General features: G+C 34.6%; 1 protein-coding gene across 4 annotated transcripts in view; it reads left to right on the forward strand.

Moving 5' to 3' along the window:
* The window catches only part of LOC132553495 (chromodomain-helicase-DNA-binding protein Mi-2 homolog), a 38,351-nt gene that overhangs the window by 10,703 nt on the left and 10,337 nt on the right, over positions 1-17,311 (forward strand). For all 4 annotated transcript variants that reach the window (XM_060217745.1, XM_060217746.1, XM_060217743.1 and 1 more), the window contains exons 13-36: positions 658-786; positions 1,244-1,355; positions 2,032-2,223; positions 2,730-2,866; positions 3,246-3,447; positions 3,863-3,984; positions 4,298-4,471; positions 5,481-5,619; positions 5,963-6,094; positions 6,305-6,422; positions 6,819-6,943; positions 7,365-7,596; positions 8,328-8,485; positions 8,980-9,265; positions 9,497-9,579; positions 10,509-10,600; positions 11,035-11,221; positions 11,837-12,187; positions 12,599-12,827; positions 13,493-13,600; positions 14,118-14,337; positions 14,889-15,021; positions 15,462-15,657; positions 16,184-16,546. In XM_060217745.1, coding sequence (XP_060073728.1) covers positions 658-786; positions 1,244-1,355; positions 2,032-2,223; positions 2,730-2,866; positions 3,246-3,447; positions 3,863-3,984; positions 4,298-4,471; positions 5,481-5,619; positions 5,963-6,094; positions 6,305-6,422; positions 6,819-6,943; positions 7,365-7,596; positions 8,328-8,485; positions 8,980-9,265; positions 9,497-9,579; positions 10,509-10,600; positions 11,035-11,221; positions 11,837-12,187; positions 12,599-12,827; positions 13,493-13,600; positions 14,118-14,337; positions 14,889-15,021; positions 15,462-15,657; positions 16,184-16,546 — 4,220 coding nt within the window. The remainder of the gene's footprint in view (positions 1-657; positions 787-1,243; positions 1,356-2,031; positions 2,224-2,729; positions 2,867-3,245; positions 3,448-3,862; positions 3,985-4,297; positions 4,472-5,480; positions 5,620-5,962; positions 6,095-6,304; positions 6,423-6,818; positions 6,944-7,364; positions 7,597-8,327; positions 8,486-8,979; positions 9,266-9,496; positions 9,580-10,508; positions 10,601-11,034; positions 11,222-11,836; positions 12,188-12,598; positions 12,828-13,492; positions 13,601-14,117; positions 14,338-14,888; positions 15,022-15,461; positions 15,658-16,183; positions 16,547-17,311) is intronic.

A 17,311-nucleotide genomic window follows, 5' to 3' on the forward strand; every position in this document is an offset into this window, starting at 1 on the left:
GGCATTCTTCATTTAGAGGATGGATATTTCATGTAATAAATTTCGCCAAATTCTTGAAAAAACATGTAAAAATACTAAAATTTCATCGGAGTCACCACATTTTCATGAAACCTATCTAATAATTTAGATTAAGCAATATACTCATGATGATGTTGCACAGAAATTATCTGTTTATCATGCTTTACTGGTCTCTGTGTAGCTGCTGAGAAATATCTTATGTTGCCACGCACCTATAGCATTACATAGGGTGCTTATACTGAACTACTATTTACCACAGAAAGAGATATTGGTAAAGGGGAGATAACTTGTACAAATTTTTCAAAGGATGGTTTCTGCTGGGCTTACTTCAGACAGTAAAACCATGTCTGCTGTCTAGATTAAAACGGTGTCTGCTTTTATAAGGAGTATTATATAGGAGATACATTTGAAGGACCTCAAATTTATGCTGTAAGAAGTTGTCCATTATAAAAAGGTACCCACTCAGGTAGCTTTTACTGTAACACCGAGGGAATTTTCATTTTAAGAATTAAAAATCTTGTCATTAAGTGAAAGTGAAACCTGTATTGTCAAATTCTTTTCACATATGTTATAGTAAAAATATCAATGATGCAAGAAAACACTTAGAAATATATATGTTGTACTGTGTTGTGAATCTAGGACATCAAAGGACACTACATGGTATCTAGTGAAGTGGTGTGATCTGCCATATGACCAAGCCACCTGGGAAGGTGAGGACAGTGGTGTTGCAAACCTCCGTAAATACATTGACGACTACGAGGTTCTCAGGTATGTATATATATATAAATATTTTTTACTTGTACCTCAATACCTAAATTGTGAAATTAGGGATGTACACGAATCCGTATGATTCTATATCTGCTCATCTTCCTGTAATAGACACTCAAAATGTTTGTAAATCATTAAAAATGAAATACTGAGCTTGGTCAGCCTTAACGGCTATTGTAAACTTCTGCTTTGGCTTCAAGTTAACTGCGAAAGTCCATTTTCAAAAAGATTTGAAAGTACATCTATCTGTCCTTCAGCCTGAATTCTATCTATGTTGTCCATGAATGCATAATGAGTCAGTGCCTTCATTTTGTAATGGCCAATTGATTTCTAAGCAATAACTGCACTATTGGATTGGATTTCAAGAGATTTTGATTACAGGTGAATCTTATCATTTTTTAGCCAAACTGATTAAAAGCTGCATATATAAATCAATGAATTTGCTTATTTTGTGTAGAGCTATGATGTTTGGAAATGGAGACAAGAAAGGCCCAGGAAAGAAGAAGAAGAAGAAAGACAAAGAAATTGACATATCAGACAAACAGCCCCCTAGCTTCCCAACTACAGATGTAAGTACATTAAAGATTTAAGATCTGCCAATACCACTAGATGTACAGATTTATTTACAACTTTTCAGCAGTGTTCAAATCAGGACTATTCCAGTAAAAAATAATTACTTTACCCAAGGACTCTAAATGAATGTCTTTCATCCATGGTTTAGATTCCTTCCTATTAATTCTGTTACGCAGATTTTCAATTAAAGCCTACATGTGGTACCCTTAAACAAAACTTGGGAGTCCATTAGTGAGAGAGATGTTTTACTGGAATAGTCTTGTGGAGGGATTCCTGTATTACACATCTTATCATGTGAAAAAAATCAGAGTTGCATCAGGATAATTTCACAAATTTTGTTTGTTCATGGAAATGCATTAAAAGAGATTCTAAGGAAATAGGAACAATCTGAAAAAATCCACTGGATTGGACAATCAATAAATCGCATGGCGTTGTCATCCAGGGCTCTCACACCCTATTTTGGGACTGGGGCCCGGGGCCCTTAGAATTGGGAAAAATGATGGTGTTTTCCTTGGAATTGGGGAAAACTTGGGGTCTAAATTGGGAAAAAAGATATTATTTTGCATTGGGAATGGGGCCGAATATCGGCCCCAAATCAGGCAGATCAAGAGCCCTGACATCTATCTATCTAAACGTACAATTATTAAAAATAATTTTCGTTTTTGTTTACAGTTAAGGAAGAAGCTTGACAGAGATCCTCCGTACATCTTTTCAACAGGTGGAGCACTCCATCCCTACCAGTTGGAGGGCCTCAACTGGTTACGGTACTCCTGGGTGAATGGAACCGATACTATTCTTGCAGATGAAATGGGACTTGGAAAGACAATCCAGACAATTGCTTTTCTCTATTCCCTTTACAAGGAGGTATGTCACAAAAAAGAAGTAAAAATCAGACATGTGATGCAAAAAAAATATGTAAAATCCTAATCATTATCAAGGCCTTCTTTTCAAGTAAATGTAATGGAAAATGTGAAATTTGCATGCATGTCTTCAAATGTATGATTAGCTCTTTAGTAATCTGATGGCTAATAGAGTAGGAATATAAATGTTTATGTAATCTGTTGAATTTCCTTTAACCCATTTGTCATTCCAACATACAATTGCCCTGTAAATTGCAGGCAAGTTGTGAAGTCAAATTACATTTTTGAAGAAACCGAATTTCTCTGTGATTTTAAGTTAATGTTTCAGAATCTCCTTAGAATTTTAAGGTGTTTAATCTTTCAATGATGCTGTTTTGATGCACTGCCAGTTAATATTGGCATGATATTAGTTTCTGCAGAGCTTGGTCATTATTGTATTTTGTAAATTATCTGGCAAACTTGTTTAGAAAATGTTCCTGTTGTTCTTATACACCATCTTATTTTTCACAGGGACATTCAAAAGGGCCGTTCCTCGTGAGTGCCCCACTTTCCACCATCATCAACTGGGAACGTGAGTTTGAATTCTGGGCTCCAGACCTTTACGTAGTTACGTATGTGGGAGATAAGGACTGTCGAGCAGTCATCAGGTACATATCTTATAAATACCACACTGTGATGGAATCTAAGAAGCAGCCTGAACTAGGGTATATGAAGAAAATAATGTTTAAACATGTTTTATCCATGCCAGAAACATGTGGACATATAATCCCCGTTTGCATGAATTGACCATGAAGTTTTGTTTGTATTCATTGTCAGATCTTTAGATATGAATTAGCTTGCTAGCATGAATTCTGCAACCAATGTCAAAATTATTATTGCTGCTTAAATGAAAGTAACATTGCCAGTTAGCATTAGTAGTCATTTTTTTTTTAAAAAAAATTGGCGGTAACTTCACATTGAAGTGTCTGGTTATACCATGTTTAACAATTTTGTCTGATCCTACAATTTTCGCTCATTATTTTTCAGAGAGCACGAGTTTTCTTTTGAAGAAGGAGCCATTCGAGGGGGAGCAAAGGCATGTAAAATGAGGCAAGATGTACCAGTCAAATTCCATGTTTTACTGACGTCGTACGAATTAGTCAGTATCGACAATGCAACACTGGGTTCAGTAGACTGGGCAGTACTGGTCGTGGATGAAGCTCACAGACTTAAGAATAACCAGTCTAAGGTAAAAATGGGGATGTTACAAAAAAATTTCCCTGCCATTTTATGGGGGAGAGTTTGGTGGTATAGAAGTATATGTTTATACTGTTACTTATATCCATCTGTACTATTGCAACTCTTTGCTTTGTGTTGCATTTTTTTAAGAACAATTGTCGTATCTTGAAATGTTGTTAACAGTCTTCTAGACATTCTTAGGTAATCATCTGCTTTCAATTTTCACAAATGAACAACACGGTCATAAATGCCTTGCTTTCGAAGATAATTTAATATTTCAAAGACTTTGATTTTGTAAATTATTTGGCCTGTTTACATAAATTTGAGAAAACTTAAAAAAAGGGTAGCCTCAGTAAAGATTCCTTTTATTAAAATATAACTGAAGTAAGTAAATATTAATCCTTGCACCCTTTTGATTTCTGCAGTTTTTCCGTGTGCTGAGTAACTATAAAATAGCCTACAAGCTGCTGTTGACTGGGACACCTCTCCAGAATAACCTAGAGGAACTCTTCCATTTGTTGAACTTCCTCAGTTCAGAAAATTTCAAGTGAGTTTATCATTTTATACTTTAAGGATAAGGGAAATGGGTTGACTATTCTTACCTGTTACAGTTTGTATTTCTTAAGAAGCTAAGAAACGGACTGGTCTCTGTTGTCCATGGGTAAGGTATTTAACTCTAATTGCTCTGAACGGACCTTCAGTATTTCATCAGATTTTAGTTGATGATGCAATTTTTGCATCAACTTTAAGGGAACGCATTCAGATTCAGAGTTTAAGTTGTGTTGATTCATTAAATGTTATACAAGAAAGTAAAGAAAGATCTGTCAGAGCACCTGTTAACAAGCCATTTTGATTTACAGTCAGCTACAGAGTTTCCTTGACGAGTTTGCCGATATTGCCAAAGAGGAGCAAGTCAAACGTCTCCACGACATGCTTGGACCACATTTGCTGCGACGACTGAAAGCTGATGTCCTGAAGGGCATGCCTACCAAGAGCGAGTTCATCGTCAGAGTTGAGCTTAGCCCTATGCAAAAGTAAATACTGCAATTTTTAATGTCTTTTCCTCTGTGAATAAGAAAGGATAGATTAATATATTTTCATTGGGCTTAAATTTCTGATTTTACAAAAAATGCATTTACATTGGCATTTGATATTTAAGATAGTTTTTAAAAAAATCCTCACCAGTACTAATTCATGTAAATTTTTATCTGAAGATCATTTCGTGGAAATGTACATTGAGGATTAAAAAAGTATTCAGGAATTAGATGAATATAAGACTCCCATGAAAAATTCAAATTTTACTGTTCCAAAACAAGATACGGAACCAAGTGGTAAAATGGCTAAAAAGGATGTTGATATTTTAAAGTATTGGTAGTAATAAGTATTGACTTCACTCATGTTCATTGACAGTAAGTTTCCATTTCAAAACCATACAGAAAGTCATTACAGTCTGGTAAATGTTACTTAAATTTACACCCAGGTCTTGAGTAGACACAAAATTGTTCTTGTGTGATCCTCCACTTGTCCAGGACAACAACTAGGTCAAAATTTGAACGTGAAAAATTCCTTTATTTTGCTGGTAATTCTCAATGTCACATCTTAATATCTTCACATTGTTGTCCAACTTCCTATTGAGCACAAATTTTCTAAGGTTATCAGAATACTTCAGATTCCAAATACAGTATGGATTCATGTCAGTAGCTTGAGGAATACAGGGTAATTGAGAAAATCAACTTTGGTGATGGACTGTCAGTTAGCGAACAGCCATGAACATCCAGTGTTTATGAATGATATATATATTTTGAAAATGAAGGGAGGGGATAAAAATGAGTTTGAAAAAACCACGATATTTAAGGAATGTTGGTTTGAGGAATTAGTTAAATACCAAGTAATATATAAAGACACATTTGAGACCAAGTGATCAATCAGTGAGACAAATAAGGGATTTTGATTGATGTGCTTTTCAGGTGAGTAATTTTTACCGCATATATGCTACAACTGATTTAAAATTAGTCAATGTTATTTATCTGCTTGTTTTTACAGGAAATATTATAAGTACATTTTAACAAGAAATTTTGACGCTCTGAACTTGAGAGGTGGAAGCCAGGTGTCCTTGCTGAACATCATGATGGATCTAAAGAAATGCTGTAATCATCCCTACTTGTTTCCTACAGCGGCTAATGTAAGTCAACACAGCAGAGGCCTCAATCTTATAATGCCTCTTAGGGAGGCTGTACTGTAGGATTTGATTTAATCTGATAATTTTGCTATTAAATGGAAGTGCCAAAAAAACCCAAACTGACCAAGTTAGAAATATACTGCTTTACATTTGCATTTCATTTTTTGAATGCTGAAAGTATTTCCATGATGTACATTTTCAGTGTAACAAATTCAATAAACTGACAGATATACATTAGCTGTCAGCTAACACTGTTTTATATATATCGGACTAGATGTGTACACTCCAGTGAGGTATTGCTCTGTTTTCCTTTTTGTCATTAATCTACTGTATCCTTGTGTTATAGGAAGCGCCAAAAGTAGCTAACGGGATGTTTGAAGGAAATGCTCTGATTAAAGCATGCGGGAAGTTGGATCTGCTTTCAAAGATGTTGAAAAATTTGCATAAAAATGGACACAGAGTTTTAATATTCTCCCAGGTATGAAAATGGTTTCCAGTATTTCTTTTGATATTCATTTTTAAAGCTTATAAAATATCTGTCAAAATTTCATCTGTTTTATGGAATCTTGAGTTGGAAAAATATTAAATTTGAAACAAAATAACAAGTCTTGTGCATGAGAAATCTCTGATATGAGAAATGTCATTGTAGATACAGGGATGATAATGTAGAGGAATTTTCTGTTTACAGATGACCAAGATGTTAGATATTCTAGAAGACTTCCTTGAAAATGAAGGCTACAAGTATGAGAGGATAGATGGTGGCATCACAGGAGCTATGCGTCAGGATGCTATTGATAGATTTAATGGTAAGAAAGAAAGGCTTAAATAACTTTGTTATATTGATAGAATTAATGGTAAAAAAAAGGCTTAAATAACTTGGTTATATTGATAGAATTAATGGTAAAAATATGGCTTATATAACTTGGTTATATTGATAGATTTAATGGTAAAAAAAGGCTTAAATAACTTGATTAGAGTGGTCCAGCCGTTCAAAGCTGGATTTAATTGCATTACAGAAAATCATTTCAACTAAGACAGTGAAGAATTTGTTTATTTTATTTCAGAAGATATTTCTGGAGGAAACAGATTTCATACTCCAAAAATGTGTTTAATTGATTCATATTTTCAAATGTATTGATATAGTGTGAACAATATGGAGAAAAAATGATAAAAATAATAATGTTGATTGTATGTGTTCACAGCGCCAAATGCTCCTCAGTTTTGTTTCCTGTTGTCCACCCGTGCTGGTGGTCTTGGCATTAATTTGGCAACAGCTGATACTGTCATTATATATGATTCCGACTGGAACCCTCACAATGATATTCAGGTAAAATTTGACTCCAGAAGAAAGTGACAAATCATTTTTAATAATTTTCTTGAATTGTTTTAAATTTGTTAAATTGTTCAAATATTTGTGCTAAAATGGTAACATGTCATGTTTGTACAATGGTGATAATGTAACTGTGGCAAATACATATAAAGATTAACAGATAAAAATAGAAAAAAATTGCCCTATACCAGGAATAAATTTCTGCTCTGACTTTTCCACATTCAATAACATTATACAGAAGACTCCAGTTAACAGAGAAATTCATCCTTAGGGGATATGAAAGGCAAATGAGTTGACTATCACAAACATTTTCTGGTATACAACTTCTATATTGGAAATGTTCATTCTTCAGTTCTGTTGAAATATATGTATCAGAGGTGTTCTGTTGACAATGAAAAATTGAAATATCATATTGCAGGCGTTCAGTCGTGCTCACAGGATTGGCCAGGCCAACCGTGTGTTGATCTACCGCTTTGTGACGAGAGGTTCAGTGGAGGAGAGAATCACACAGGTAGCAAAGAAGAAGATGATGTTAACTCACTTGGTGGTACGACCTGGACTTGGCAATAAGGGTGGTGCCATGTCACGTCAGGAAATGGACGACATCCTCAAGTTTGGCACAGAGAAGTTGTTTAAAGACGATGATGATGGTAAGATAGAATATGACGTTATTGCATAAAGATTGAGTAGTGTTATAGATATCTAATTTTGTGTAAAAAAAAACCTCAATATTTTCTTTAAAAACTAATTACAATATGTGTATTCATTTGTGAATATGTATTTCAAGATGAAAGATAAATTTGATGATATTGTTTGTGTTGAATTAAAAACAATATGGATATTAATTTGTAAATGTGTATTTTAAAACAAAAATTTAGTGTGATAATTCTGTCATGGTTCCTGTTCAGTATGGTTGGTAGGGGTTTTAATTGTATTCATGGTAAAAAAAGATCCCTACCAAAGATTTTTACAAAGAATCAAAATCTTGAAAAAATAATTCCTGTTTCGGTAACGATGTAGAAACATGTGCAAAAGTTTGACTACTTTTGAACTTCACAACTCAGGATATTACAAAATATAAGGCCTGCAAAATTGACCGATTTACAATTTGATGTAGGCTTTGAGGAAAAAGGAAGAAAATAAAACGGAAAAGGAAAAAAATAGTGGTCACTTTCCAGTATGAGCTTCAGATGGTTCTGGATGTGAAATGACCATTTCCTTAATGTTTTCTTACTTTAATACAGTGATCACCTGTTACAATTGCTTAAATTACAAGTAGTTTATGGTCCATTTTGAAAGATTAGGTTATATATTTCTTCATCTTTGATTTCAATATCAAAGAGGATCTCCGAAGAATAATGAATGTGATTTCATGTTACAGGTAAATCCGAGGAGGAACAGAGAATTGTATATGATGACGCTGCTATAGAACAGCTGCTGGACCGAACCCAGGAGGGCCAAGAGGAAAAGGCTATGGCCATGAACGAATACCTCAGTTCTTTCAAAGTTGCTACCTACTCCATGAAAGAAGGAGAGGAGGTCTGTATCACAGCTATATACATGATAATATCTTGTATGGTTGATATATGGGTATACAGTCAAATCTGTCTATACAGGTCATTGAAGGAAACTGAGAATGTGCCTTAATACATAGGCGACCTTTATATATAGGTTTACTTACTTTGAATTATATTACATAGGGAACCAGAAAAGCAGTCCTTATAGTCCTTATAATTTTGTATGAAGATGGCCTTTAAGACATATGACTTTAATGTGGAATTTTAGGTAAAACGTTGAAACTCAGGGCTTAAACAAGTTATCTGCTATTGGTCCAATATTATGAATCATGAATGAGATTTTAGAGAGCCAATGTACTCAATTTTGGGGTGGGCTTATTAAAGGACATGTTTGTAATTCTACTTAATGGCAACAGATAGGGATGGGTGTTTAACCAGGCATGGACCGATTTCTGGATATTTAACTTATATTTATAGCTCTTTAAGGTAAATAAATAAGTATTCTTGTACAAACAGGAGGATGAGCCGGAGACAGAGGTTCTGAAACAAGAGGCAGAACATGCTGACCCTGCTTACTGGGAAAAATTACTTCGTCACCACTATGAACAGCAGCAGGAGGATCTGGCACGAACTCTTGGCAAGGGGAAACGTGTACGCAAACAGGTCAACTATAACGATGCCATGACGGGTCAAGACGATGCCTGGAAAGACAATTTGTCTGACTTTGATTCTGACTTCAGCGGACCAGGTGGTGGTGAGAATGAGGATGAAGATGATGACGATTTCGAAGACAAAGAAAGTGGTGAGTCTAGATTCAGTGATAGATTCTGGTCTCAATTTTTTTCTTTGAAAATTTGGGATTTGAAGTATGAATCAAAATGATATAAGGAAAATAATTAAGTGTACAAAATACTGTTGGTCAATCAATATTTATTGTTCATTTGTGAGAATGTGTTACTGAGAATCAGGACGGACAGGAGATTAAATAGTTTAGTCACAAGGAAACACTCATACCTCCTTTTTGTTTTGTCAGCATCCAAGAGTCGCAGAAGAGAGAGGAATGACAGAGATCGCCCATTACCACCATTGTTAGCCAGGGTTAATGGTCAAATTGAGGTAAGTGTTATTAAAACTGGGTGTAGTTTGTATACAGATTATTGGAGTTTTTAAGGCTTTGGATTCTCTAAAAGTATAGTCAAATGTCAGAATTTTTTCAGGTTTCTGTACATGTACAGTGATTTCTGGACATATTGATTTATGTCAATAAAGTTGTTAATTGTTGTAGATGAGCAAAGTGTTTGGTTTTTGGTGGTCACATTTTCTTTTTTAAATATTGGATAGGCATTTAATAAAGTGTTGAGCTATTAGGGGTTGATTTGTCCTTACAAATATGCTGTAGGTACATTTCCAGTATGAAAATGCACAGACAAGCACTTATGTTTGAATTATTTGATTGATTTTAGTCTTTGATCGAAGTAAAATAGTTCAAAAGATTGGTTTTAAAATTTACAAATAAATATGAAAAGCTACTATTAAAATGATACTTAGAACTAGAGGACAGAAAACTTTGTCTACAAAAGTAGTAATATGGTAGGTAATGACTATTGTCATTCACCTCTGATTGTGGACAAAGATAAAAGCAGCACAGTATTTAGGAGGATCTGTCACAAGTTTGACTGTTCCTCAAAGGCACTGTGACACAGATTTTAATGGTATCTCGGTCTCGACCAGCCCAATGAACTATTTCCCCAAAACTGCAACTTTTGACTGATAAAGAATGAAACAAATTTTTAGTATTGGTCACCTTCTAACAACAATGTTGAAGTCAAAGCAGTAAAAAATATCAGGAAAGATGAAACTCTCAACTTTCAGCATTTTTGTTGATAGAAATGGTGTTCATTTTGCCACCGCCTTAAGGGTTTTATTGTGTTTGAATTTGTGTATCGGTATTTTGGAATACTGAATTGTACATGTATGGACATGGTGAGTCATACCAGGAAAAAACTTCACATCAATACAGTATTTACCAATACTTAATGTTCCAGGTGCTGGGATTCAACGCCAGACAAAGGAAGGCGTTCTTGAATGCCGTGATGAGATATGGCATGCCACCACAGGATGCCTTCAATTCACAGTGGTATGTAATACAGTTACTCTCTTTGGCCTTAATACTGCTACAAAACAAAAGTTTGATAACCATGTAAAATATATTCTGATATAGAATTTATATCTCTCATTTATACAAACATTAGAATGACTTAATATATTTTTGCTGGATAATGTTTGGGTTGTTAAAACAAATGTATGTAAGTTATTAAATTTTTAATCAAATGTTTTGTCTCTGATTCAAATGAAAGAAGGATGCAGTGTATTTTATAAACTTGCCATAGTATTGACTATTAAAAAAGGGGAGAGGCAAATTACCAGATCTTAGTGGAGTTGAATTTAGATGCAACGCTGTCACAAACATAGGTAAAATGGTTTTACCCAATGGCAAATGTCGGGAACTCTTTATGTGGCTAGGTATTTTGAAATAAATTTACAGATGTATATCTGAATTTGTACTATCAGGTTGGTGAGAGATCTAAGGAACAAGTCAGAGAAGGTGTTTAAGGCGTACGTCTCGCTGTTCATGCGCCATCTGTGCGAACCAGGAGCAGATAATGCAGAGACATTTGCAGATGGTGTTCCACGGGAGGGGTTGTCACGCCAACATGTTCTGACTCGTATTGGTATCATGTCTCTTGTGAGAAAGAAGGTAGGATTTTTGGTTTATATATTAAATATGCATTTTTTGTTTCCTTTTGAAAATATCAGTGAAGTATAGGTGAGAATATCTACAAAAACAGACAAAATATTTTGTGGAATACACTGTCTTTTTGTTATACTCTGATAAATCTCTTTAACAAAGGTCCTCAGCACTTAGTAATAATTCTTATTCTTTTCTATCTGAAATGTTTGACTTGTAAATGACGACAATTCTGAAGAATTATAGAAAATTGATGAAATAATTATCATAAGGTCCATTTTTAACATATAATGTAGGGCTTACTTGAGGGCATTTTGATTGGCTTATTTAAGGGCGTTTTGGGGCCGATAATGGACTCCATTCCCAGTTGAAATAATTCCATATTTAAGCCAAATTCCCCAGGTTTGCAATTTACTTCCTAAACTTTCCTTCCCAATTCACCAATATTCTTGTAATGCATTTGTGTAGCTGTTAACCCAATGAAAAGGTAGTAGAATTTTTTTGTATTGCATGACTATTGTTACATCAAATCTCATTGGAGATACATTAACCAGAGATATTTACCATTGAAACCTATATATGCTGACATACATACAGTTCTGCATCATATGCTGTCTATTTTAGGTACAAGAGTTTGAGCAAATCAATGGACTTCACAGTATGCCATACCTTAAGGCCACAGACGCACTAGAAAAAGTGAAGGCTGTTGAAAATGTTGAGAAGGTGAAGGATGAAAAACCGCCGGCTGTTGATACGGAAGAAAAAGTAAAGACAGAGGAGGAGAAGGCATCATCACCAGCTCAAGGGACCAAGGAAAAGGAGGAAACTAAAACAGATGTGAAAAGTGAAGATGCTGGAAGTACCAAGAAAGAGTCGGCAGAGAAGGAAGAGAGTGAGGGAGAAAAGAAAGAAGATGAAAAGGAGGAGGGAGCAGTAAATAAGGAGGAGCAGAGGAAAGAAGAGGATGAAAAAGAGGTTTGGAATCTTTTTTGTTTTCATCACCTTTATTGTTATGTATCATAATGAGACCAAGAAAAATACTAGAATAGATAAAGTCAGTCAAAAATTAGAATGTAATGGGATTGAACGGCATTGTTATTGCATTTACTGTGGTATGAATGCGTTGGGATACATGAAAATCAAAAAATAAATAATGATGTCTTTTGATAAGTTGTGATTATGAGTTAAGGCTACATATATCACCGAGAAATCCATGTACATATGTTCATCAGAATCTTTCTGTTAAACAGAAGTAAATAAAGGATGACAGATAACAGCATATTAAATTATGATAAAAGTTGACAGGAAAAAACATATCAGTAACAAATTTGTAGTGAAGAAAGAGTTTAAATAGCATTTATAATTCCTTGTATAACTGATTTACAGAAGGATGAGTCTGAAGGAAAGAAAGAGGAAGGATCAGCTGATAACGCCAAACAAGAAGCAGCAGAGGAAAAGAAAGAAGAAGCTATGGAGACGGATGAAAAAGATGTGAAGAAAGAAAAAGAAGAAGCAATGGACACAGATGAAAAGAAAGACGAGGAGAAAAAGGTGGAAGAGGAAGAAAAGACTGATGAGAAGAAAAGTGAAGAAGACAAAAATGAGAAGAAAGATGGTAGGCAATTATTTCACAGTCATGATTATAAAAATCAATTCATTTAAGGCTGAAATATGTTTTAACTTTTTTCACCCTGAAATTTTTGTAATTGTATGAGATAAGTTGTTTATGAAGACATCAGTTGTTGCAAGGTTGAAATTTTTATTGTATGAATAATACATTAAGCATAAAAGATTTATTCACTGAAGACAGATTTCAATTTCAGTTCAGGGCATTAGCAGGATATTAGAAAAATTGTTATGTAAATGTCGGAAGTTTGAAAAATTGACATCTGGTTTTTTTCTTACATATTTTTATTACCTGTTAGAAAACTTCAAAAAATTATAGACTTGACAAAATAGACATGGTAAAAAGGAGGAAAAATCTTTCTTGTAACCATTGTTGTTATGTAGAAATTATATGATTAAAGTGTGATGAAAAAAGAAGCAAGCTGAAAGAATGTTGTTAGAAAAATCGCCATATTCTGTTAAAGATGACTATGAAACAGATTGTAATTATCATCTGTACAAAAGCATCATGAAATATTGAAAATTTTGTTGTATTTAGGACTTCACTCTGAATTGTTGCAGTGAATAAGTATGATGATATTATGGTTGCTGAAGGCCTGACAAATAATGACTGATATTTTGAAAAATGTGTTTAAATTCTGTCATTCCTTATAGAATCCTCAGAGGCAAAAACATCAGAAGTCAAGGACGAAGCAAAGGATGGAGAGGTCAAGAAAGAGGATGAAGTGAAGAAAGAAGATGTGAAACCAGTAAAGAAAGAAGGTCTGTATACAATTGTGTAAAGTTGGTAATATGCCATTTTTATCTGGTAATAAGTCAGTTTCTGGTAATAAATCAGTGCCAGGTAATAAGCCTGTCTGGTCCTAAGCACATAACTGGTAATTAACCTATGTCTTGTTATAAGCACACGTGTGGTACCAAGCCCAAGTCTGGTAATAAGCCCATGTCTGGTAATAATGTCTAGTATTACCAGTAAATGCTGTCCCAGTCCTGTAATACTGTAATTTCTTGCATATTACCGATGGGTTGTACGATTTAAAATATGCCCTCTGCAGGCTATTTAATGAATTGGGTTATCTAGTGAAAGATATTGTTCTTGTCCCTTGGCTTATTATAGGATAAGTACAATGTCTCGCATGATTATCATTGAATTTCATTGGTCCAAACTCGTGGGTCATGTTGGTAGACACTAATGACTCACATTCCAGTTTCAGTTTTATTTTGCATTGAATCAATTGGAAGATTGTTAAATTAATCATGGTGTATTGTGGTTTTGTAGAGAAAGCAGAGGAAAAAAGTGAGACCAAGAAAGAGAAACCAACTGAAGCAGAAATCAAGAAAGAGGAAACCAACCAGAAGTTCATGTTCAACATAGCTGATGGAGGTTTTACTGAACTTCACACTTTGTGGACCAATGAGCAGCGAGCTTTGAGCATGGGCCGTGAACACGAGGTCTGGCATCGTCGCCACGACTACTGGCTGCTGGCTGGTATTGTCACGTATCCTTTACAGATATTAAAAGTTATTAGGATCTACAATACTTTGCCAATGATAAGCCCATACTTTGAATGAAGTGTTTAGTTGCCAAGAACACATCATGCTTCAACTGGGCATGTCATAGATCCGCTGTAAAATGAACTGGTCTTTGCAAATGTTGTTGTGTCAATGGACAAGACACTTAAAAATATTTTACAACAGTTGTGAAACAAATTTGATAAGTGTTCAGGAATCAGTCCCTCTCATTATATCTTTATAAAATGATAATGATCTCTAATGTGAAATAATTTTTGTTGTTTTGGTTTGTCAGAAAATAACTTTGAACATATGTAATGTTAATCCATTGTTGTATAATTCAATTATAAAGCAGTAGCTTTAAAGCAGCCATAATTGGCTGCATTAGTCACTTTCACTTAGTTTTGGATAAAGACTGACTATCCAGCTAATCTTAGTTTGGGATTTTGACAGAGCAAACATTATCTGTCAATAACTACCAATGTTATTGTTGTCAGCAGTGTTCAGTACCATTTTTGCCTTGACCTTTGAACTTCAGTCATGGATATGGCCGTTGGCAGGATATCCAGAATGATCCTCGATTCCAGATCGTTAATGAGCCATTCCTTAGTGAGCAGGGAAAAGGGAACTTCTTGGAAATCAAGAATAAGTTTCTGGCTCGTCGGTTCAAGGTATAAACTCTCATATATACTGGTGTGTCTTTTAAGTTTCCATATATATGATATAGGAGATCAAAAAATATTGTTGTTCACAATATGTAAGTATAAAATGGCGTACTGAATTGAATCAAAATGTAATCCTATGAAATTGTTAATTTTTTGTGGTAATTAATTTTTGTGGGAACTCTTAGTCCACAAATTCATGCCTCAAATTGTAGGATAAGGATAAGTTGATTTATTCAGCTTAATAAATCAAGTCTCCAAAAAATAGGAAGTTTTTGAAAAACCATGAAAATTCGGCACCACAAAAATGTATTTTTTCTACAGTATATATTTACATTTAGATAAAAGTACATTTGATCTTGCTGTTAAATATAGTGATAAGTAAAGCATAATTTGATAACTATTCTGATGTTAGCATCAATTGATTAAAAGCCTTTTTCCTATTTCAGTTGTTGGAGCAGGGCCTGGTGATCGAGGAGCAGCTACGACGAGCAGCATACCTAAACTTGACACAGGATCCCAGTCATCCAGCCATGGCACTAAACACACGTTTTGCGGAACTGGAGTGTCTAGCTGAGAGTCACCAACACTTATCAAAGGAATCTCTGGCTGGTAATAAACCTGCCAATGCAGTTCTCCATAAAGGTAGGCACAGCACATCAAATGTCATTAAAAACAAATGACACAGTAACACAGTAAATGTCATAAAATGCAAAAGACATCACATGTCATGGCATAGATCATTAAAAGCAAACATAGACACATTTTGTCCAAAACTGATTATCACAATGTGCCAAATCTTGAGCCAAATCATGAGGCACAATGTATCAGAGGCCTGGTAAAATCTTCAAAATAATTTTTTTTTTTTTTTTGGTAGATTGTAACTATTTTTTGGAACAAATAAATCAGCTTGTTGAGCCTCTTTGGTGTTGAACTATATACTAATTTACTTTTAAGAAAATCTGCTTGATACTGCTATTATTTCTTTTTGAATCAGAATACTAACAATTAGAATGACATAAATTTTTATCTGGTTTTAAACTTAAATGTAGTTTAGATTGTTGGACTTTTTATTCCTTGGAATACTATTATGTTTGTATTCAGCAAAGATATATATATTTCAAACTACAATGGTATTTACTGAATTGTTGTATGCTGTGTTCTCTTTCAGTGCTAAACCAGCTTGAAGAGTTGCTAAGCGACATGAAACAGGATGTGAGTCGTCTGCCAGCAACACTGGCAAGGATTCCACCAGTAAGCCAACGATTGGCCATGTCTGAGCGCAGCATTCTTAGTCGTTTAGTCAATCCTGGTTCCCAGGTTACATCTGCCTCTGGTAGCATAGGAGGCTCTGCCCCAGTGGTGGCTGCTAGCCCTGTTGCTACACCATCAGGCACATCTTCACCAGCAGCCACGCCGTCTGTGTCGCAGGCATCATTCCTAGGTGTTCCAGCATCTCTAGCCGGCGCCTACGCTAACTTCCCACCAGGATTTCGGCCGCAGTTCGGTCTGACACAGTCTCCTTTTGCCCCAGGTAAGCAAGGAATAGTGGTCTTCCATTAAGCTGCTGGAATTATTTTTTAAGAATGCTTGGAAACATGACCATATACTTTGTGTGAAAAAAAATCATTGCAAATACTACTCTGCTAGAAAATGCATGAAAATTAAATTTGTGGACAAAGTGAAATATCTAAAAATATCTTTGAAAATATCAGTAAAGATAACATTAAAAAAAGAAAGACAAAAATGCCACAAAAATGATGATTAGAAACCAAGAGTTAATAACAATTTAAATGTGTAGATGTTATTCTGGGATACAAGTTTTTGTATCATGTTTTATATACAATATTTTTCACATGAATATACATTTATTTCAACATCTGATTAAAAAGTGTTGATTTTGTCAAATCATTACATTTGGAATACTTAACTCTGATCTGATGTTGTTGATGCAGCATGGGTATTTATTTAGCCAGGAATTTACGATAATGATTTAAGTCCCCAGGTGGACAAGCATATCGTCAAGGATATGTATGTCCCAGTGATTGTTTTACAGATTTTCCACAAGGAAATGAACTAATGTCATTTTTTTAAGTGTTTGGTTTTGTTTCAAATAGATATACAATCCCTTGTTATGATATGGTATCTTTTCCTGTTAGACAATGCGAATACTTCTTGGATTCTTTCTGATACCTATCTCATCTTTCATATGGCCTTGACCTTACATCTTCCCCATTAAAATCTATATCTTGGCCCTTGACTTACATCTTCCCCATTAAAATCTTTAACTTTGCATTGA

This window comes from Ylistrum balloti, unplaced genomic scaffold (assembly GCF_031769215.1).
Source record: "Ylistrum balloti isolate Yb309-2 unplaced genomic scaffold, AGI_CSIRO_Ybal_v1 Utg370332, whole genome shotgun sequence".
NCBI lineage: Eukaryota > Metazoa > Mollusca > Bivalvia > Pectinida > Pectinidae > Ylistrum > Ylistrum balloti.